Source organism: Sarcophilus harrisii, chromosome 3 (genome assembly GCF_902635505.1).
Source record: "Sarcophilus harrisii chromosome 3, mSarHar1.11, whole genome shotgun sequence".
NCBI classification, from domain to species: domain Eukaryota; kingdom Metazoa; phylum Chordata; class Mammalia; order Dasyuromorphia; family Dasyuridae; genus Sarcophilus; species Sarcophilus harrisii.
The window spans coordinates 19,311,847-19,335,197 of record NC_045428.1 but is presented as its reverse complement, the minus strand read 5'-3'; the positions used below and the strand labels follow the sequence as shown (position 1 = coordinate 19,335,197).

The window sequence follows — 23,351 nt, the reverse complement described above, 5'->3', positions numbered from 1 at the left end:
GGAGTCAAACAGTTGGTCAAGAAGATATTATAGGGAAGGCTTTGCTAGCCCTGGGTCCAGAATCCTACTGTGTTTATTATGATGAGGTGATTTCAAAAAAATAAAAATTAAGGGGTAAGAAAGAGGGTTGCACTGGGAGGGAAGAGAGTGGAAGGATGGGGAATATTATCTCATACAAAAGAAGAATGAAAGGAAGAGTTTTTAGAATGGAAAGAAAAATGAGGGAGGTGTCAAGAAACACTTGAACTTCACTCATTGTCTCAGAAAGTGAATCATATATACATTCAGTCAGGTAAAGAAATCTAACTTACTCCACAGGAAAGTAGGAGGGGGAAGGATAAAGAAAAAGGTGAGGAGACTGATAGAAGGGGGCAGATAATGAAGAAAGTGGGCCAAAGCAAAATAGATTTTTGAGGAAGGACAAAGTTAAAAGAGAAAAGGATAAACAGGAGGATAGAGGATGGAGAGAGATACACAATTAGTAATCATAACTGTGAATGTGAATGATATGAATTAGTTCATAAAGCAGAAGTGAATAGTAGAATGGATTCGAAACCAGAAGTTATGCTGCCCATTAAATTTAAAGACTCCCATGGTAAATTTCCTTCCAGTCTAAACTCCTTCAGGTAGAACTAATGAGGAAGACCCAAGAGATTTAGATTATAGTTCTCAAAGTGTATAAAACATATAAATTTATTTACTCCAGCCCTTTTATTTTAGATGTTAGAAAATAATAGCAAGGGCTTAAGTGACAAGTCCAAGGCAATTGCACCATTCAATATCAAAAATGAGATTCTAATTTAAATCCTCTGATTTCAAATCAATTCTCTTTCCTCTATATACAGATTATACTATAATGCACTACTATTTTTAAAAAAAGAAAGAAAGAAAGACTACATGAAGGAGGTGGGAAAGGTACTGTGCTGGTACAACTCACCCCTCTCAGAATAATCCAAGCTCTTGTCTCAGCTGGATTGCAGGCATTCCTCCCCTTTCTCATTCCCAAATCCTGACAACAGCTTAACCATTCAGTACTCATCAGTCATATAGTCTCTTCTGACTCCAGTTTCTATATATAAATCATTTCACAGTCTGCCCACTGTGGTGAAGGAAAAGGGAAGAAATATGGCTGTTTGTTCCTGCATGTGCTCAATTGACTCCATCTTAGCTTTCTTTTCTTTGATTATTCAGGTCTAACATCTGCTCACCTGAATGACATTAGCCCAGATGCCACCTCCATCCAACTACTCACTCAGTTTTCTCATCAACTTCTGCCCACCTTTCTGAAACATCCAGAATTCACGTCTGCCTCTCTATACTATTTTTATCACAAACAGAGCCCGAGTGAAGGCACTAATATTCATTGATCTCTGAAGATGAGAGTATAAGGAAATCCAGCTTGGGAAAAGCCAAAATCAAGATGAGTTCTAGGGCCGAGAGGTTAACAGAGTTATAGAATCTCAGAGCTGGAACCTCATAGACCAACTAAGTCAACCTGCATCTGAAAATGAAACCCATCCATAAGTGGTCATACAGTTTCTGCTTAAAGACCTCTTCTGAAGGGAAACCCACCATCTCCTGATGTCACCTGCTCCCCTTTCAGACAACCATAATGGATAGAAATATTTTCTTCATATCTAGTCTAACCTAGCGCTCTCAAGTCCACCCTTCGGGACCTTCTTCCATAATAGAATTACTCATATTCTTCAAGACAGTAATCATATTCATTACCAAAGTTTTCTTCTCTCTGTCAATCTATCTCTAGGGTTGGGGGGAGAGAAGAAGAAGAAAAGGGAAGAAAAAAAGAAAGAAATGATATATTACATAAAGTACTCTATAGAACAAGGCTGCTTAAACTTCTTTATGCAATAATTTTTTTATTTCTTATTATAAGAAATTTTTATGCAATCCCAAGTATATATATGTGTGTGTGTGTATAGATATATATATATATATATATATGAGATATGCAAATCAAACATTTATTGATAATAAATCACAAAGAAATGTATTTTGAAACAATTCTTTGGTATAGATAGGGTTCTACCATTTATTAAAGCCAGAAGCAAATTTGCATACTAATAAAATAGATGTACTTATTTTTTTTTAGAGAAAGAATTAAATCTTGGTGGAATGTTTGATACCTTTTACTGTTGCCAAATTTGTCATGACCTCCACATTCAGTTATACAATCCCACATGGGGTGGTGACTCACAGTCTAAGAAGTTTTGCTGTAGAAAACCATGTCACACAAGTGACTAAATACAAGAATACAAGCTCCCACTGTACTCATTTTTTTGGTTATAGTAAAAAAAAAAAGTATTTGATTAAACAAGATATTTCCCATGAAAAGGAATAAATTCCCATTTGTTTCAAATGATCTTGTATAGCACAACCTCTCACCATTTTATTAGCCTCTTAGAGATCATGCATCAAACTGCTATTTTTAAAAAATGTAATGGCAAGAATTAAATAGCAAACTCCAGATTTGTTGACTAGGAAAGAGTGAAATAGGGCTATCATTTTCCTTATTATAGATATTTTGCTGCTTTTGATATAGACTAGGATAGTATTTACCTTTTCTGATTATCGTGGTATATTCAACCATAATGAATTTTTGAACCACTAAATCCCATAATAAAAAAACAAAAAACATAACAGCTTGCAACTTTCAAAGTTTTTTAAATTTTTTAAGCACTGTACACATATTATCTCCTTTGATCCTTGTAACAACTCTCCGATGTGGGTACTATTATTATCCTTATTTTACAGATGAGGAAATAGAGCAAAATTTAATAATTAATCAAGGATCATACAACTTGTATCTGAGGCAACATTCAAACTCGTCTGCCCTTCTCCAGATCTAGCCCCCTTACCCACCAGCTGCCTCTTCAGTTTAACAGGACTGGTGATCTATGTTTTACCCATGTTCTCCTTGAGACACTACATTAATTCTTACTGGATTCCATCTTATTAGAAGATCCTAGAACAGAGTCTGGGTCAAAACTAGAATCGCAATCAGGTCTGAGAGAAGGTTGATGGGGGACAGGATCCTGATAGTTCAGTGCTGTACAAGTAATAAAGAAAGGAACTTGACAATTTTCTCAATTTGGTGCACTAAGTCTTCATTTTATTTTACCAGTCTATATCCCAACAGGACCTATGTTCCACAGGGTAGGGAAAGGTGGATGATGGCTTCCAAGATTCTTTTCAACTCTAAATCTATATTCTATTCATATCAGTCTCTTATCATTATTAGAACCTATTTTGCCAGGACATCTGTACCCTCATTCTCCAATGGAAAGAGTTGAATCCCTTGAGAAATGTGAATGCTGATCTTTTATAATCTAATCTTTTTTTTCTTATGGTGTTAAAAAAAATCTTTCCCTTTGAACTAGCTTATTTGTAACTATGAAGTAAGAGAGAGTTAGATAGCAACCTCCTACCAGAAAAGAATGCTGTCTTAGAAAACATTATATAGGGGCAGCTAGGTGGCACAGTGGATAGAGCATTAGTCCTGAAGTCAGGAGGACCTGTGTTCAAATTTGGCCTCAGACACTTAACACTTTCCTGGCTGTGTGACCCTGGGCAAGTCACTTAACCCCAATTGCATATATATATATATATATATATATATATATATATATATGTATATATATATATGTATATATATAATGCAATTTATATATTATAAAACAAATTCTCATCTTGTTGATGCTTATTTCTAACCTTCATTGGGAGCTCTCTTTGACCCAATGTTAATGGCTCCAAATTTGGACTGCTGCTGTGATCTTTTTCTGCCTTTTGTCTAGTTTTTGAATTATATTACCCTTTGAGTCCTACCTTGATTTCCATGACATAGTTTTTCCTTTCTCAGAATTCTAATTAACCATCAATTTCTTTTGCAATAGGTTTCTTTGTAGACTCCAACTGACCTTTTTGATCACTAATATATATAACTAACTCCATTCCTTCCCTAATGGAAGGGAATTTAATACTTATATTCATCCAGCTTGTTGATAGGGGAGAAATAGCTTACTGAAATAGAGAACCAAAAGTGTGGCAAACAATGAATTACTATGATAGAGACTACAGAGACTGGGAAGAGAAAGGTGATGATTTCAGAGAGTGTGTTCTTCCTAGTTATGTGTTCTAGTTCCCTATTCTTTCCTTCCCTTTTTTTTACCTTAAACCCCTGAACTTTCACCTTTTTATTGATCCTGGATTCATATCATAATGCTAAAATTACATTTAAAATGTTGAGAAATCATAGTATATTTTTATTGAGTAGCTACAGTTCTTAATAACAATCCCAGAAAGCTTGGGATATTTTAGATAGTAAATGTGATTCAGAGAAAGGAATATACTGCATTCAGAACAAGTTCCAAGCATGAAAATTCAATAAAGCATCCATCAGGTAGACCAGCAAGCTCTCTCTTTCTTTACATAGTTTTTTCTAGTCAATTCCAAAATGGATATGGGGAAAATAAAAGAGTCATAAATTCTTCTTTGGCTTTCTCAGTCAATCCTAGTTGGGCAAAATTAAAATATACATATCTCTCCCTTAGAAAAGTTAGAAAATCTCTCTATTTACACATCTCCTCCCTTCTGCATTGATTGCCAGTTTTTTTGTACTTGAAACTTGACTCATGATGTCAATATCTGTTTTCCTTAGTTTTGTCAGTATGAGGAAAGATTTCTGCATTTCAAAATCCAGTTGACCTTCAGTAAATCACTTGACCACCATTAGCTTCAGTGTCCTCATCAGTCATATGAGAGTGAACAAGGTGATCTCTAAGGTCTCCTTGCTCTAAAATTCTGTTTCAAAAATATATTGAATTTGGAGTCATGAGTCCTTGATTCAAATCATTTAAAAGTAGGACCTTGACAAAGTTCTTGATCTGTGGGGTCTCAATTTTCTCATCTATAAAATGAGGGCATTAGTTTAACTATAAATCTGATTTCATAATTTGCCATTTCCCTAAACTTAATTTAAAATCAATACATGTCCCTTTTAGAAAAATGTCTCTGTCCAATTACCAAGTATTCACAAGGTTATTAAACATTCACATTTTAAGTGGTTCCCCAAACTACCACCTGCCTCAGCATTATTCTCCTTGAATGATGGCAATTAATTATTCTAAACACTGTAAAAAGAAAGCCAAAAGATATATTTCGCTACAATGAAAGAAGAAAAAGAGAAACAAAAAGTCTTCTGATGCAATATTCTCTTTATTTTACTCTTGCTTCTTTCATGGAAATTTATTTTTTAATGTGATAGCTTAATAAATGCATAAATTTATGCTGTGATTGAACCCAATCTAGGAAATTTTAGTTCACATTTTTTCCCCAAAGGAAACCAGATAATACATGCTTGCTCAAGCGAGCACTTCCACAACCATTAAACACCATTAAAAAATTTTTCAGAGATGGTTTAGCTAGTCCTGGCAATCATAGCTAGTTAATTGCTCTCCAAATTAAGCTAATGTGACATTACATTTCACTTTTTATGTTTAATTATATGGCAAATCTTTCCAGCGGTAAGACTCAGAAGCCTCTTTCAAGTACATTTCTCCCCCTAGATATGAGTGTTCACTGCTCCTGGGTACATAGAAAGAAATTACACACATTTAGAAAGGCCTGGAGAGATTTATTCAGCATCAACCTATTTCTTACACATCTCATAAATACAGTCTTATAAAAATATTGTGAATCCACATAGCCTTGCTTTATCACTAAATTCATTCTATATTGATATTGTTGAAAGCATATCTATGGTGAAAAAGCAATGATGTCTTCTGGATACAATAAGAACCCTGTGAAAACACTGTCATCCTCACTACTGACGTACACTCCATTCCCATCTCGTCCAACTTCCAGCCAGACTTGGTCTCCCGCGTTTAGCTTGAGAAGGGTTAGGAAAGATGCCTGATCGATTTCTTGGCTGTAAAGTGTTTCCCGAGATTTGACCTGCTTCTTGTTTTGTGCTACGAGACTGATCCGAGCAGGCCTGCTTCTCACAGTGAAATGGTAAGCAAAGACATAAACTCCCGGGATGCTACAGTTGAATTTCCCACTGCTTGGGTTGTAATCCCCTTGATCATTATAGAGAATCTTGTCAAACTTGATAGGCATGTTAGGAGCAGGGAAAGGCTTAGATAGACCTGCACTGAATGCCGATCTCTTAACACTTGCACATTCCCCCTTTGCTCCCTTGAGACCCCGAGAACCTTTTTTCCCAACAGTCCCTCGGGTCCCTTTGCTTCCAAGATCTCCCTTTGGTCCAACAGGCCCAATGAGACCTGGAGATCCTAGATCACCCTTTTCCCCTTTAACACCTGGTTCACCCGGCATTCCGTGTTGGCCATCTAAGCCCCTGGACCCTTCTCCTCCAACTTCTCCTTTGCTGCCTTTTTCTCCCTTTATTCCTGCTTCCCCCTTTTGTCCTTTTCCTCCTCTTACTCCAGAATCTCCACAGAATCCCTTATTACCTATCTCCCCCTTTTCACCCTTGGCTCCGGTTTCTCCATTTAAGCCTGGTAGCCCCATGTCCCCACTATCTCCTTTATCTCCCTTGGTGCCATTTGCACAGGTGTCCCCCTTGGATCCTTTTTGCCCTTTTACTCCAGCCTGTCCAATGTTCCCTTTATCACCTTTAGGACCAAGTCCACCTGAAATAACAGAGAAAAAAAATATTTGATGATGAGTAAAACTAGAAGCAATTTGCTTCTTATCTGAAGCATATATAAGAAAAATCAATTTCAATGTGTTGGGGAAACCTAGGTCTTATGTCAGGAACTGTTTTACCTGAGGCTAGAAATACTTGTAAAGAGAATCTTTTTTAAAAAATGAAAATAGTGGCAGCTAGTTGGTACAATGTTTAGAGCATCAGCCCTGAAATCAGGAGGACCTGAATTCAAATCTGGCCTCAGACACTTAACACTTCCTAGCTGTGTGACCCTGGGCAAGTCACTTAACCCCAAATTGCCTCAGCAAAAAAAAAATGAAAATAGATATAAAAATGGAAACTGATATTGACAGCTCCATAGATGTGGGCATAACCATATACATAGAAACAGAGACAGACATGGTGCATGGTGTGGAATCAACTTCATCTTTCTATTTTTGATTAATTTTCATTCTGAAATGAATGAAAATGGTAGTTTAAGTCCTATTATCAGATATAGTTCAATATTCAGAGGCAATATTGCTTAATAGATACAGAATGGACCTCAGGACCAAGACCTGACCATGACATATAGCAGCCATCTGGCCCTAACCAAGTCACTTCACTTCTCAGTGTTCTGAGCAACTTTATAAGACTGCAAGTTGCAGATAAGGTACTGATTTGCTTTAATAAAATGTGTTTCCTGGTACCCTGTACCAGTGAATTAACATGATAGGAATCTATTGCTGTTTAACAGAAATTTACTTCCCCATATGACATATGTATGTCTTTTAGTTGTTTTCCCTTGTGTCTGACTGCTCATGAACTCATTTGGAGTGTTTTCTTGGCAAAGATACTAAAGCGGTTTTTCATTTCCTTCTCCATCTCATTTTACAGATGAGAAAACTAAAATGAACAGAGTTGAGTGACTTCCCCAAAGTCACACAAGCTAGGAAGTGTTTGAGTCCAGATTTGAACTCTGGTCTTTCTAAATCCATACCTAGCAGTCTATCCACTGAGTCACCTATCTGACCATTGACATTCATGTATAAATCTGTTATCATTTAACCTCTATCTGGGAGGGGGTGGCAGATAAGGAAGGGGGGGGGAGAAAAACTGGAACAAGTCTTACAAAAATGAGTATTGAAAACCATCTTTATATATATTTGGAAAATAAAATGCTATTGAAAATAAAAATAAATAAATAAATGGACCCAGAGTCTGTGGTCTACATTCATAACAACTGTTACAACTACAACTACAAAATAATCTTGGCACAAATAAAACAGACCCAAATAACTGGAGAAATATTAGGAACTCATAGATAGATAAAACCCACTCAATGAGCTTAATAAATTTATTTTCTTCTGTGCAAGAGGAATCAAACTACTAGAAAACTATGTTATAGAACTAGAAAACAATAAAAAAATTTATCTGAAGGAATGGAAGATCAAGCATCTCAAGGAAAATGATAAAAAAAAAAAGTGAGAAGGAAAGGGGCCTAACAGGACCAAATCTCAAACAATATTACAAAACAATAACAAAATAATTTGGTACTTGATAAAAAAAATAAAGAGGTTGATCATTAGAACAGAATGGGCATACAATATGAAAAAGCAAATGAAAACAGTAGTCTACTTTTAATCAATCAAATTATCAAAGCTGTTGAAATAAGAATTCACCATCCAACAAAAATTTTGGGGATAACTGGAAAGAAATCTGGAAGAAACTAAGTAAAGACCAACAACTTAAACCATATAACATGATAAACTCTAAATGGCTTAGGTATAAACAGTAAAATTATAAAGTTTAAAAAGCAAGGTGGGAAAATGACTATGGATGAGGGGAAAGCTCATGACAAAACAAAGGATATAAAAGAACATTCAAGATAAAATGAACAATTTTTATTACATAAAGTTAAAAAGGTTTTGCACAAACAAAATCAATCTAGCTAATATGAGAAATAAAACATGACTGTGGGGAAAAGTTTTGCAGTAAATTTCTATAATAAGGGTCTCATTTCCATAAATAAAAAATTCATTCTCTCAACAGCCATGTGGAAAAATGCTCTAAATCAATAATAATTAGAGAAATTAAAATTAAAACCACTCCAAGAGTCTATTACACACCTCTCAGAGTTGGTGGAAAACAAAAATTACAAAGGGTGGCTAGGCTGTGAGAAAATTGGTTCAATAAGGAATTGCTGGTGGAGCTAAAAATATATCCAGTCATTCTGGAAAGCAATTCCAAAGGTATATAAACCATGAGTCCACCACCATGATTGTCTTTGATTTTCAAGGATGTCACTAACCCTTTTATTAAAATGCAAACATTATTAATAACAGAATGAATTACCCAGAAATTATATCTCAAATCTTTTAAACACCACACTCACTAAAGTTACTAAATTATATATATATATGTATATATATATACATATATATCCTTTAACTAATATTATTAGTAGGCTTATATCCTAAAGAGATTAAAGGAAAAGGCTTCATATGTATAAAGATATTTTCAGAACTCTTTTTATAATGACAAAAACCAGAAACTAAAATATCCATTAAATGAGGAGTGGCTGAAAAAATTATGGCATCACACTATGATGGGATACTATTAAGCATTATAAATGATGAAGGGAAAGGAATGGTTTCAAAGAAAATTAGGAAGACTTGTATGAACTAATGTAAAATGAAGAGAACTGGACCAGGAGAAAAATATATATAATAATATGATTATAAAAGCAATTTTGAAAAACTTAAGGAATTTTATGATCCCAATGATGAACCACAATTCCAAAAGACCCATGATAAAACATCAACACTTCCTTAGAGTCAGACTGAGACATTTTTTTTGGATATTGACATTGCAGAAATTAGCTTTGCTTAAATTATGCATTGTTATAAAGGTTTTGTTTTTTTCTTTATTCATGGAAGAGTGGGAAGTGTTGGGAAGAAAAATAAATTTTACAGAAAAAATAAATTTAAAAAAATAAAATCATTATATAATTTCCTTGAGAAGAGGAGCTATTTCTTTTCGGTCTTTGGATCCCTAATGTTTAACACAGTGCTTGACATGTAATAAGAAATAATTAGTAATCATTGAATTGAATTGAACTATCAATAGTTTATGCAATGGAATAAGAAGATATAAATATTTGCAAAGTACATTTTCATATATGTTGTTATGCTAAATATAAAGTTTATAACAAATCACTGTTTAGAGTGGGATCTAACATACCTTGTTCTCCAGGTTTCCCAGGATATCCTGGAGCTCCATTTACTCCTTGATCACCATGTTCTCCTTTGTCTCCTAAAATGTTATATTAGCATATTTTATAAAAGGCCTTATTCAGAAAAAAATCAATATTCATTCAAAAGCTATATTCAATTCCAAGTTATTCATGGTTAGAATCATTTAAAAAGAAATCAGCTTGGAAATCTACTTGTTCAAAATATCCCTGTCCATTGCATTTGAACTGTTAAGGTTCTGTGTAAATGTCCATTTTAAAAATGATCATTTTCCCCATGTAAAATGATTCCATTAAAAATATTTTTGTTAGGTGTTTTTTTTTAGTTGTTGGTAAGGTTTGCTTACTTTGTATTGTTTTACCGTGCTCCTAGGATTCTTGGATATGCTGTAGAGAACTCATCTTAAACAGTTGCCTAGTTCATTGAGATATTAAATGCCTTCCCTATGACATGCCTATAGAACATATCGATGCTGAGGTGTGAATTTCAATCTTTGTGGCTCTTAGACTAGCTCTTTATTCACTATAAATGTCTATGGTATTTCAAATAACTTTTCTTTCTATATCCATGAACATACTACCAATTGAAGTTCTCATCAACACTTGCTTAGGCAAATATAATAGCCTGGTAGTTGGCGCAATGGATAACTTTTGGAGTCTGGAAGATCTAACTTCAAACCCGGCCTTGGGTACTCACTAGCTCTGTGACCTTGTACAAGTCATTTAACTTCTGCTTGCCTCAGTGTCTGCAGATGTAAATGGGGGAACAGCTCCATGGTGTAGTGGATAGAAGGCCAAGCTTGTAATCAGGAGATGGCTTCTTCCTGAGTTCAAATCTGGCCTCTCCTACTTTCTAGTTGTGTGATGCCAGACAAGTGACCTAATTCTGTTTGCTTCAGTTTCCTTATCTGTAAAATGAGCTGGAGAAAGAAATGGCAAAGGACTCCAGCATCCTTTCCAAAAAAAAAAACCCAAATGGGGTCATAGAGAATGAGAAATGACTGAAAAATGATTAAACAGCCACAAAATGGAAGTAATAAATAATAGCATCTACCTCCCAGAGTTATTGTAAGGATCAAATGAGATAATATCTGCAAAGTGTCTGGCACTATATAAATGTTAGTTATTGTTGTTATTGTTGTTTATTGTTATCTGTTCTTCCTCCTTCCATATTTGCTGTCCTCCAAACTATCCTTCACTATTCATCTTCTTAATGCATCCTTTTCATCATCACTTCCTTGATCAAAGCCCTCCAATGACTCCCCAAAGGCATACATGACCAAGTAGAAACACTTAGGATATCATTCAAGACCCTCTGCAATGTTTCCAACCTACATTTCCAGCCTTTACTCACACTAGACCCTTTGTGTTCTAGATGAACCAATTCTACTACTTGTCATTTACCAATCTCATCCTGTCACCTGAATTGTTGTCTCTGTGCCTTTACTTAGAGTTCCCCTAGCCCATAACTATGTAGTCAAACCTTCCTTCTTCCCATCTTAATCTATGAAAATTCTTCCATTAAGACACAGCTCACTTCTTACCAAATGCATCACACATTAGTACGAGGTCCTCTGCTGCAGATGTCACATAGTCCTTTCTTTAGACCTTTCCTTTGTACTTATATTCGATTTTACATTAAACCTATTTGTGTGTGAAGTATTCAATAAACCATTGTCCATGAATTTGAGCTGCACTGTAGTCAAACTGAAGTATAATGAGCACCATTATCCATTTTAATTTGCTCTCAGGTGTGTGTTGGAGCCAGCTCAAACTGGATTGAGAGGCCATTATCAAATTTCCAGTGTGAGCATTTCTATCTTAGAATCTACAAATCAGAGCTTAATTTATCTTTTCTTGATTATCTACTCTTAAGAAAACGGTGAAGAAAATATTAATCATGGAGATTAGGTTTAAAATGCGTTGGGTATATTATTTTCCAGAGAGCTGGTTGTTAAACATTTATCATCACTCCTCTGCTTGCATATCTTACAACTCTTCCAAAGTCTTTGGAGTCCTTGGAGCAGAATCCAGTCACTTGTACTAAACTAAGTCAAAGCAAGAAGTAGTTTTCATGATAGGAAACTATAGCACAGTCATCTAACTCATTTCTCTACTTGAGATAAACCAACAGCCTGCTAACACTTCCAGGCAAAAAACTGGAATACTCATACCTTTAAAAATAGATATTGGCTGAAAAGAAATCTACTTTTGATTCTCCATCAAAGCATGCTCTTCATATCCTTTTAACAGGCACTTTCCCTATTCTTTTTTTTTCTCTGTTAGTTCCAAAAGTCTAGTTTTCAAACTGCATGAATCACAGAGGGAGTTCATCTCTCATCTTTATTTCAAGGAGTTCCACTAACATAATTCAACCCTCAAAGAACTCAAAGTTTCTGAAGCTGAAAATCCCACAATTGACAAGTGTGAAATAGCTGTGTTACCTTCGCATCTTTTTACAGTAATTACTTTGCTGAATGTTCTACCACAAATGATTCAGGCTGCTCCGGAGACACAGCAAGGGTGATATATTGCTGATATTCCATCTCCTGACGTGTGACATTTATTGCAAAAAACATTTAATTTGATGGATACCTGGTATTTCTACAGAGTGGCAATGTTTGCCAGGAAATGTCTTAATATCACTGTGAATGTGTATAGCTTCTATCTACATCCATAAGTAACAATAGCACAAGCCAGAATTTCCTAGGGTCTAAAACTCTCTTGCAAGCCCTTTTCATTGGGTGGTCCAATTGGAATCATAGAATGTTAGAGGCAACATATGCTGCCCATCCATGAAGGCTTGAGTCAGGGAAGATCATAAGAAGAAAAGACCAGAGATAGAGTTAAAAAGAATTTCAAAAATCATCAAACCCAACTGTCCAAAGATTTCTACAGTTGAAGAAATCAAGACCTAAGTGTATGAAATTATTTGCACGAGGTCCAGTGGGTAATGAGCATCATAGGAAGGATTTGAATCCAATCCTCTGATTTCAGAGATCTACCCTGCATGTTGCTTAGGGGAAGAAGTTTACCATCTAATAACCTACCATTTGAAGTAATTCTTCTTGCTGAGTGCCATAAATGGCTTTGTAATTTCTTCTACTGATGGACAGCAATTGCTTTCAGAGCCCTCTAAATTCAGGACCCTAAGGGCAATTCCTTTATCATTTCTCCCTATTTACAGATCTGAACAACAGAGTCGTATGAAGCTTGAATGAAATAATCTATATAAAGTACTTTGGAAATGCTAAAGCATTCTATAAATGTCAGCTATTGTTATCATTAGAGCTAAAAAGTACTTTAGTTGTCTTCTAGCCAAGCCCTTCATTTATAAAATGAGGAAATTAAATCCGAAAGGCAAAGTCATTTCATCTGCAATGAAAGCCCAAGTTCACACAGCTACCTACTGTCAAATCCATGATCAAAACTCATACTATCTGATTCCCACTCAGAGACTATAGCTTTTCTACTTTGCATGCTTTTGGTCAAAATTTCCTAACATGAATTTCTTTAGGATCCTTTGCTATATTTAGGTATCATTAATGAGAAAATTATGTTCTTGATGGGGAAGTTCCTATTGGACCTTCCAACTGGGAAAATACTCTGTAAGGTAAATTAAGTGGGTCAGTCAGGTAACAATCCATCTGGGTTTTTTCAACCAGTAAACCAGTCATTTGTTAAGGTCTTAATTAACTGCTCAAAGGCAGTATTTTTTACTGTGAATAAATTAGTCCCTTTTTTAAAAAATGGACAGTGTGTTCATATACATTCATTTATTTTAACAAAGCCAAAATACCAAGTGGTATACTCCAAATTTTAATTAGAAATCCACTGCCGTAAGAATATATTATACACTTACCCTTTTCACCTTTGTGGCCCTTTGCACCTGGTGGCCCAATGATTCCTGGAAGACCTGGACTCCCTAAGTCACCAGTCTCTCCCTTGGGACCTAAAAATATGATTTAGAACTCATTTGCACACCCAAAAAAACTTTATGAAATATTTATCCCAGGGAAAGACATCTCTTTAATTGAAGTCACAGCTATTGATTTCCCAACTATAGGCAGTACTGAGGAGCCATACTTTGATTTGAACTATTAAACAAATTCTCTAGACAAGATTTTCACCTGATTTAGTCCTTTGCTTCCCAAAAATGCTAATAATGCCTGCCAATGGGGTTAATGAGATTGATCAAATTCTTTAAAGAAACATTTCATCATTTAAGAAGCTCCACTATACTTTAGATAAGATAATTAGGTAAGTCCATTTGGCCTGGATCTCCTAGTGGTTTGAGCAATGGAAAATATCAAGGAAGGACGAAACTGAAAATTTTTGAACAATGTGTGAATAAACTTGGACCTCCACCTTGAAATAAGAAATAGTGATATGTCAAATCATTATCGTCTTAGCTCCAGAACCACAATAGGAATTTTTGTACTTAGGACAAATCACACCTAAATCAAATGTATCTTCCATTGAGTAGAAAACAATAGATACTATATTATGGGAAAGAGACAGAGATTTCAGAACATAAATTTAAGGCTACTGCTGAGAAGACAGTCACAGTGGATGAAGTATAAAGAAGTTCATCCCACTATACTATCTGATAACTTGCTATTTTACCAAATTATTCTTGCTAGTTAGGTCTCATCAACAACTATTTCTACATTGCCCATTGGCTAAAAGTGGTTTCAGAATCCTCAACTTTGTCACCTTTTAAATACAGAGTCCTTGGCAAAGTCCCACTTCTACCACTCCAGTTAAATCATTCCCTTATTCTACCATATCACCTCTTAAGTGAGGAAATCTCATGAGGTCCTGGCTGGGATTTAGTTTCCAAACTATTAGTCTGGTCAAAGACTATAGAACTTCATTCTTTCTATCTATCTATCTATAGATATAGATAGATAGGTAGATACATAGATACATAGATATGTATGTATTTCACAAGGTAAATAATCTCTGCACAAATAATAGGAAATAGATTATATAGGTAAATTCATTCATTTGTGGTTGTTCAGTTGTTTTCAGTTGTGTCCCACTCTTGATGATCCCATTTGGTGTTTTCTTTGCAAAGATACTGGAGTGACTTACCATTTCCTTTGCAGATGAGCAAACTGAGGCTAACAGGATTAAGTAACTAGTAAGTGTCTGAGACTGAATTTGAATTCAGGAAGTTGAGTGTTCTTGATTCCAAGCCCTGTGCTCTATCCATTATGCTACCTAGCTGACCTAAACAGGATTCTACTAGACTGTGAATTTTTGTTATAAAAGAACTAAATACTTCAGCATTAACATGTGAAAGAGGCACAGAAGATAAAATAGTAAATGAGAAAGTTTCTAGATGAATCCTGTATTGGAAACAGATAAGTGATAAAACTATTGAAACTAATTTATTATTATAACCTTTAAAAATAAATAATTTGTGCACTGCATAAATAAGGCATATTCCTCCCTCAAAAAAAAATGAATCCAGTTTTCAAAAGATTCACGTATTTCAAAGAGAAATTCTGATTTTGCCTCTCTGTGCCATAAGCATGTAAAAGCTGAAGTAGAAACCCAGGCATCAGTCATTGTAGAAGAGCCATTTGAATTTTTAAATGTATTCCCTGGAATTCTATGAAGAAATGTTCCAGACAATGATAGAGGGCCTCAGGATTTCAATAAGTAGAAAGAACTAAATCTGCTTTATTTTCATAAATTGGCTTTCCATGTCTAATCCTATCTAACACAAATAAAATTCCAAAAATCTATTAGTCAATAGACACTCATCCCACCTTTTTTCATTGAACGAACACCAGGGGGATAATGCACCAAAGAGCTGTTGACCTCAGTTGGCTAAAGAGGTTGAGCACTAATAATGAGCGTTTATATTATCAGATATTGCTCAAATGCTCACTTATCCATAGTAATTTTCCTTTAAGCCCTACCTAGTTGTTGCCCTTATGCTCTAGATTTATGAGCCCAAAACAATTTATATGATAATTTAGAAAATGGTGGTGTTCTCATCTAGTCCACAAGTTCCTTTCAAAGACCAAGTTTTAGCAAAAACAGAATTAAAACAGGGTGACTAGGACTCTGTTTCTGAATACTGAATTTAGAGAGTGTTGGCTGCCCTTGCAGTTTTTAGCAGTATAGAAACAATTGAACTTAGCACCAACTTATAAAAAATAAATAAAATAGGAAGCTTTTTAAAAGAAAAAATAAGTTTGTCTCTGGCTTTGAGGACATATTTCATCCTAATCTCCATAGATACATTTTATATTATTTCACCCTAAGCACAAAAAAAATTTCTTCACCATGTCTCTGAGCTCTACCTTGGCCTGAATGGATAATATTCCCAAACATTTGCCAATACCTGGCCATCCGGGTTCCCCTGGTTCTCCTTTTGGCCCAGGGGCAGGCAGGCAGCAATCACAGCAATTAAAAAAGAAATCTTCGGTATCCAGAGTGAAGTTATCAAAAGGAAAGATGGTGGCCACTGGCAAGAAGGCAGAGGTCATCATTGGAGGCTTGGTGGTCATCTCCTCCCTCTCAGCTGCTTCTGGGACTGTTGTTTCTTCTTTGGTGGGAGGGGCAGTGGATGGCTTAAAACCCTTTGGGACATCTTTTCCAGGAGGTTTCTTGGTAAACTTTGTCGATGGTGTGGTCTTGGCCAATAAGCCTATTACAGCAACAACTAAAATCATCAGGTTGGCCCAAGGCCAAGAAAACATCCACATAGTTAAATCTGGAAGGGAAAAAGAATGAAATATATAGCTTGCTTTCTATAGTAAGATTGATATATGCATTCGCCCAGAGAGACACACACACAAATCTTTAGAAATATTCAATGGAGCTCTTGAGTGGGTGAATATTTTTATCAAAGGAAACCATTTGTTTTCATTTTTTTCCACTATTACCTCTTCCAAGATATTGTTTTGACTGGGTCAAAATGTCCTGCCAAACAGCAAACACGGTCTATAAAAAAAAAGAAACACAACTTAATAACTCCCATGCCCTGTGGGAAACAAATTCTTATAACTCCCTGACTTATCTCCTTTAGATTTATTGGAATCAAATACATTCATATTATAGGAAGATGAAAAGTATTGAACAGAATAGTTTATAATGGTAAACTCAATTATCTCAAGGGGAAAAAAAGAGCACCAGAGTCTTTAAATCTCCTTGTTATAATGTGTCCTGATGTGAGAGTACTCTTTAAACCCACCAAAATAAAAAAAATTAAATTAAAAATACCAATATAAAGGAAAATATAAATTCTCCTCCTTGGAGTCTTTTTGAGAGGTGCAATGGTATGGGTGATAAATATTAAAACATGGGTTCATATCCTGTCTCTGACACATGCTGGTTTGGTGACCCTAGGCAGAGAACCAAACTTCTCAGTGCATCCAGAAAATTATCTGAAACTACATTATAGACCAGCTGCCAATCTGCAACAATTGGCCTGGGCTCATGCCTTCACCGCCATGAATTCTAATTTAATCCTCTTTAAAATGAAGACATTGGATGTGGTGATTTCACTTAATAATACATTCAAGTTTACAAAGCTCATTCCTCACAAAAACCTTGGTGTAGATACTATTATTATATCCATTTTACAGAGGAGAAAACTTAGGGTATGAGTGGTTTGACTTTCCTAGGGTCACATAGCTACTAAGTGTCTAAAATAAGAATGAACTCCTACTCCAACACTATCCACTACACCATTTAAGTGCCTAGATGGCTGCCATCCTCAGATTGGGATCTGACTAGAGGTCCACAGCTAGTGGGATAGAAATTCATGCTTGTATGACCACAAGTCCATAGGATTCTTTCTCTGCCCCTGTAAAGTCTCTTTGAGATCTGAGTTGTGACCCTGTGAAATTAAATCACTTCTGGGTGAGAGAAGGGTTTCTGGCAAGGGAACGAGATATCAGGAAGAAAGGGAGGAAAAAAAGCTCAAAGGTTGGGATCTTGAGCTAAATGAGACAGGAGAGAGAAAAAGATGCCATCCTTTTCAATCCATTGACAACATAAACTTTCATTTTACTTTCTCCTGATTCCATGCGGCAATATCCCAAGGCTTCTATTCCCATGAGGCTTTCTTTGCTGAGATCTAATTTTCTTGTCTCCCTCTCCCACACTTAATATATAATCTAAGAAATGAAATTACCTTTCATGCAACTTATAGTTTGGTGTTTGGGACTATTGTTGTTGTTTGGGTTGGGGAAAAGGAGTTTGTTTGGGGTTTTCCTTTGTATGTTTGTTTTTGGTGCTTGCCTCAGGTAGCAATTCTGTTCAAAGTATTAGACTTTCCATTCTCAATTCCCTCTATTTTTTTTATTAAAGTTTTTTATTTACAAAACATACAAATGGGTACTTTTTCAACATTGACCCCTGAAAAAACTTCTATTCCAACTTTTCCCTTCCTTCCCCCCACCCCTTCCCCCAGATGACAGGTAATCGCATACATGTTAAACATGTTAAAATACATATTAAATACAATATATGTATACATATTTATACAGTTATTTTACTGCACAAGAAAAATCTTCCCTCTATTTTTTTGCTTATCTTTCCTTTGATGAAGGTATTGACCACCAAAGACATTTCAGTACACTAAAAAAAGAACTATATAATGACTTATCAGCAAATATCAGGGACTCAGCAGTTTGGATGGAAAATCTGAGACACAGACCAATGAGTCAAAACCCCTCTTGGGTATCCCTCAAATACAAATGGGATAATAGCATCATAGGTTTGCGGTATTAAGGAGTCACAGTTCATCTCATTCAATCTCCTCATTTTATAATGGAAGCCCAAAGAGCTTCTATGCCTGATCCTTGGCCATGGGCCATGGACCACGGGCTCAAACTGCAGCCCTCTGACTCCGAATCAAGTGTGCTTTCAGAGGCTTAAAGACTATAAGAGTTTGAGGTCTAGATAAATATAACTTCTCAGGTTTGACATTAATCAAGCAAGTCAAATCTTTGGCCCAACTCTGTCAGGATTCTTCCTGTTAGGGCTTCCTCTCAAAGAACCCTAGGTAGCTAAATAGTACAGTGGAGCATTGGGTCTGGAGTCAGGGAGTAGCAAGTTCAAATCTGGCATTAGATGCTTCCTAGTAGTGCAATCCTGAACAAGTCTTTTACCCACTCTCTGTTTATTCCCTCAACTTTAAAGGAGGATACTAATAGCACTTTCCTCTAAGACTTGTGGCAAGAATCAAATGAGATAGCCCAGTTCCTGGCATGAAAAGGTGCTGATAAAATCCTTGTTCTCTCTCTCTCCCTCACATTGTTTCTTGCTTTCAAAAATCTGACAAAGGATAAGCATTAGCTAACATCTACCTCCTTGGTCTATCATACTCCAGCTTTTATTCATTATCATAGTTTTGTTTCCTGAAAAGTCTTTCAGGTTCCAATCAACTGTTCCTGATATTACTCCTGTTGAGTTAGTATCATGCATAAAAGACATGTTGACTCAGGAGTCAGAGGACATGGCTTGAAGTTCCAACATTGAGATGACCCGTGTGATCCTGGGTAAGTCATTTAATTCCTTTGGCCTTAGTTTCTTCAGATACAAAATGATGGAGATTAGACTAAATGCTCTCTGGGATAATAGATTCAGTGATCACCAAGTGTGGTGGTTTTCCTGGATTCCAACAACCAAGATTTCTCTCAATTCTAGAGTTTTAGCATATTATGACTCTACTTCCCTTGAATTGAGCATTTTCTGTTTTATTATAACCTCGTCTGGTTTCCTGGCTGCCATTTTCCCTATTTTTAGGCTTTGGATCTGGGGCCAGTTGTTAGACTTTCTGGCCTGTGATTTGGCCTCTGGGATAGCTTAGGGCTCAGAAACTTTCCCCCTCCCTCATCCTCACTTCCCAGATGTCAAGAAGTTCAGAATAACAAAGGTACCTGACAAGCATCAGATTGAGACCAGCCAAGAGTGAAACAGAAGAAAGCCTGTTTCTAAAAGCTACCAACAGGCTAATGCATCCCAGGAAACAAGGACACAGTAACTTCCTCCCATCTCAGGGCTGCCATGCTATTTAATACCCCCACAATCCAAGGACAATGAATAGCATTGTTGCAGTGCTGTAACTGAAGCAATTAGCCAGGTAATGGTCTGTGGGGCTCATTATAACAGAATGTCAATTAAAACATTTGCAAGGAGATTGTGCAAAGCCCTTTATTTTTAGATCTTATAAGTTACAAAGACTGAACTATGGAAAATTTAGATCACTACTGTACAAGACAAAGGCAAATAGAGTTTATACATGTATTTGTGCATGTATATATTTGATGATTTGCTTTATATCTCACTGAAGATGAGAAATCAACAATACCCATAAATTTTATTTTTTTAATTTATCTTAAAATGCAGAAAATGAAATATAGATTTCAGACCTACTGCAAACTTATTCTTTGGATGTGACCTAGGAAACAGAGACACCTTGAATAATTCTTGTTTAGGTAATAGATTTTTCATTTGATTCAAGTACTAGTTGTTGGTTTTGCTTCAGGTTTTTGTTCAGAAATTTAGGAGGGGGAGAGAACAATACAAGTAGAGAGAATGTAAATCTCAAAGACAGAACATTTGGATTTCCAGGAAGATCCAAAAATGTGCTCTACTAGGAAAAAAATTTAGGATCAATTCTAGTGTTTACAAGATGGTTGTTTTTCAAAAGGAAAAAACAAGCAAATTTACTCTACCAGGAAAAAAAATTGAGGATCAATTCTAGTGTTTGCAAAATGATTGTTTTTCAAAAAGGAAAAAACAAGTTGCAAAGTTGTCCTGAGAACTCTATCATTCTGGGGAAGTGTGTTTATCTAAAAATGTTCCAGTGGATAATCACAGTGCTTTTCATTAAATAATACCAGAAGAGCCAAGTTACAATAGGGTTGTGAACTAAAGAAATAATTAAATAAACATTTTGATCCAACGATTTAAACATACATTTTAAAAATTGAATGATAAGCACTTTAGAAAAGGATTTGATAAGACCAAGCAATATAATGCCCCCCTCTAATTTCTAGCATAAGAAATTGGACATTGGTTCAAGTGATAACATCAATTCTAATGATTTAATAAAGAATTACAGGCAGGTTATAGTTTAAGAAAAAATAAAATGTCCATTTTTTCATTCATTCAATAGTCATTCTGGTTACTTTTACTCCAACTATATTTCAGGATAATTACTACTCATGTAAACATATAATAGCATCAAGAGAAAATCTAATTTGTAAGACTAACATTTGATTATATCACTCAAAAATAATTTTATCTATCTCTGTAACCAAAAAAAAGGCAAATTAAGTATATCCTCTAAACTACTCTTTAGCTCCAATATTTAAGTACCTCTTTCTGATTATTATAATATTTCCTGGTTAAACTGAATATCTTCACAAATTCAAAAGCTATAAAATAAAGCTTTAAATCATTGATTCCTCACCATCACTCACCATCTCTGAAGACTTTACTTTCCAGTAAAGGAAAGGAGAGAATCTAGAACACTGTCTATCAGTAATCCCATGCTTATATTAATTAGATGCCTTCTTTCCAGGAGCTGAATGCTATCACAAGTTCCTTTAAACCCATGTTCTTACTACAAAATCACTCATGGAATAACAAGTCAAGCAATATCTGTTACCATATCCTACCTTATGAATCTTTGCTTTATGTGCAATCCCTCATCTGGCTGGCACATTGGATAAGCCCAACTTCATTATTAATCAGTCAGGAATCTGGTTTACTTTGGTAATTCTCTTACCCATAACCAAAAGGAGAGGAGTGCCCTATAGAGGAGAGGTAAGGGGATTGGTGAATGTTTTCTGAAAGTTAAGTAAAAGGGGCATTGAAATCTGAGGAAATGCAAATACCTTGGGACAGGTGAAGACTTAGTTCTTCACTTCGACTGGGACTGGCTGCTTTCCAAAAAGCTCCTTTGTGGCCTAAGGTACAGACAGAATTATCCTTCACTACCATGCTCTGAGGTCATGGAAAGAAACTGTTCAACAATACGATCTATTTTTAAAATGGTTTTAATCCATATTTGTTTCTAATGTTGTTACTTGTATATTAATATTGCTATTGACCTATGGACCAAGAATAAGTCCTCATTGTAATGGACCCATTGCTGGAGTCCTTGGAAATAAGAAAGAAATCAGTTTTCAATCCTTAAAACCCAAGAGCCCTCAATATGGAATGATAGCTTCCTTAATCATAATTCAATCCTTCAATGAATCTCATCAATGTGAACATTCTATTTCATAGAATTATTGACCTTGGGAAGGAGGCAAAATTAAAAATCATGACAATCATGGTTAGGATTATAGATTTGGATCAGGAGTCTAGGAAATTATTTCATACAGCTGCTTTATTTTACAGAGGAGGAAACTAAGATAACAAGGCAGCTCTGCAGTTTCTCCAAGATCCCAGAACTAATGAGCATCAAAAATAAAATTTAAAATTAGGTGCCCCAGGGAGGGAGGGAGCTAGATATAGCAGTGGATAGACTACTGTTCCAGGAGTGAAGAGGACCTAAATTCAAATTTGGCCTTAGACACATAACACTTCCTACCTATGTGACACTGGACAGACAAGTCATTTAACCTCAATTGCTTCTCAAAAACAAATAAAATTAGCCTCCAATTCCAGAGCCAAGTTTTCAACCATGTTTATTTTATGTAATTCTTGTCCATGTTTTTTTCCTATTAATCTTGGCAAAGTAGGTTTACTCAACACATTAAACTTGTTTCTCTATGTCTTTTTTAATATTTTGGAAGCACCATTGGAATACTTGAGCTGTCACTGATTCCACATGACAGTACACATTTGTTACATTTCTTTTAAAAATCACTTTTTCATCCTTATTAGTCAGCTCTATTGTTCACTATAAGAAAGGGAAAGGATTGCATCTTATGTAATAACTATGCTCATTTTGAGGAATATTTAATGGTTCAATTCAGTATTTAACATTTATTGGGTCCTTTCTTTTTTCTAATCCCTTTACCAATGACTTCTCTCAGGGCTTGATCCTGGCATATCAGTAACCCTAGATTACCCAAAGGGTAGGCCAGCAAAGCATGTTGTTGTTATTGTTGTTGTTCAGCCATTTCAGTCATGTCCAACTTTATGTGGCAACATTGGGGTTTTCTGGGCAAAGATATTAGAATGGTTTGCCATTTCCTTCTCCAGCTCGTTTTACAAATGAGAAAACTGAAACAAATAGGATTAAGTGACTTGTCCAGGATCACACAATAAATACCTGAGCCTGAGTGTGGACTAATGAAAATGAGTTTTCCTGATACTAAACACAGTGCTCTAACCACTGTGCAACCTAACTTTCCCAACAAAGCATATCCCCCCAAAATGTTAGTCTCAGAAATGAGATGTGTGACTATCAAGGGAGCACTAGTGGACACAGAGACATCACCA

At 35.6% G+C, this 23,351-nt stretch overlaps 1 protein-coding gene across 1 annotated transcript; it reads right to left on the bottom strand.

The window, feature by feature from the left end:
- Window positions 1-5,251: 5,251 nt before the first annotated feature.
- On the bottom strand, window positions 5,252-21,705 carry OTOL1 (otolin 1). The gene is made up of 6 exons (XM_003766198.2): window positions 21,575-21,705; window positions 16,826-16,883; window positions 16,282-16,653; window positions 13,783-13,872; window positions 9,911-9,982; window positions 5,252-6,671 (listed from the first exon to the last, which is right to left on the bottom strand). The coding sequence occupies exons 3-6, from the start codon at window positions 16,643-16,645 to the stop codon at window positions 5,773-5,775; spliced, it is 1,425 nt and encodes a 474-aa protein (XP_003766246.1). The 5' UTR covers window positions 16,646-16,653; window positions 16,826-16,883; window positions 21,575-21,705; the 3' UTR covers window positions 5,252-5,772.
- Window positions 21,706-23,351: the final 1,646 nt, after the last annotated feature.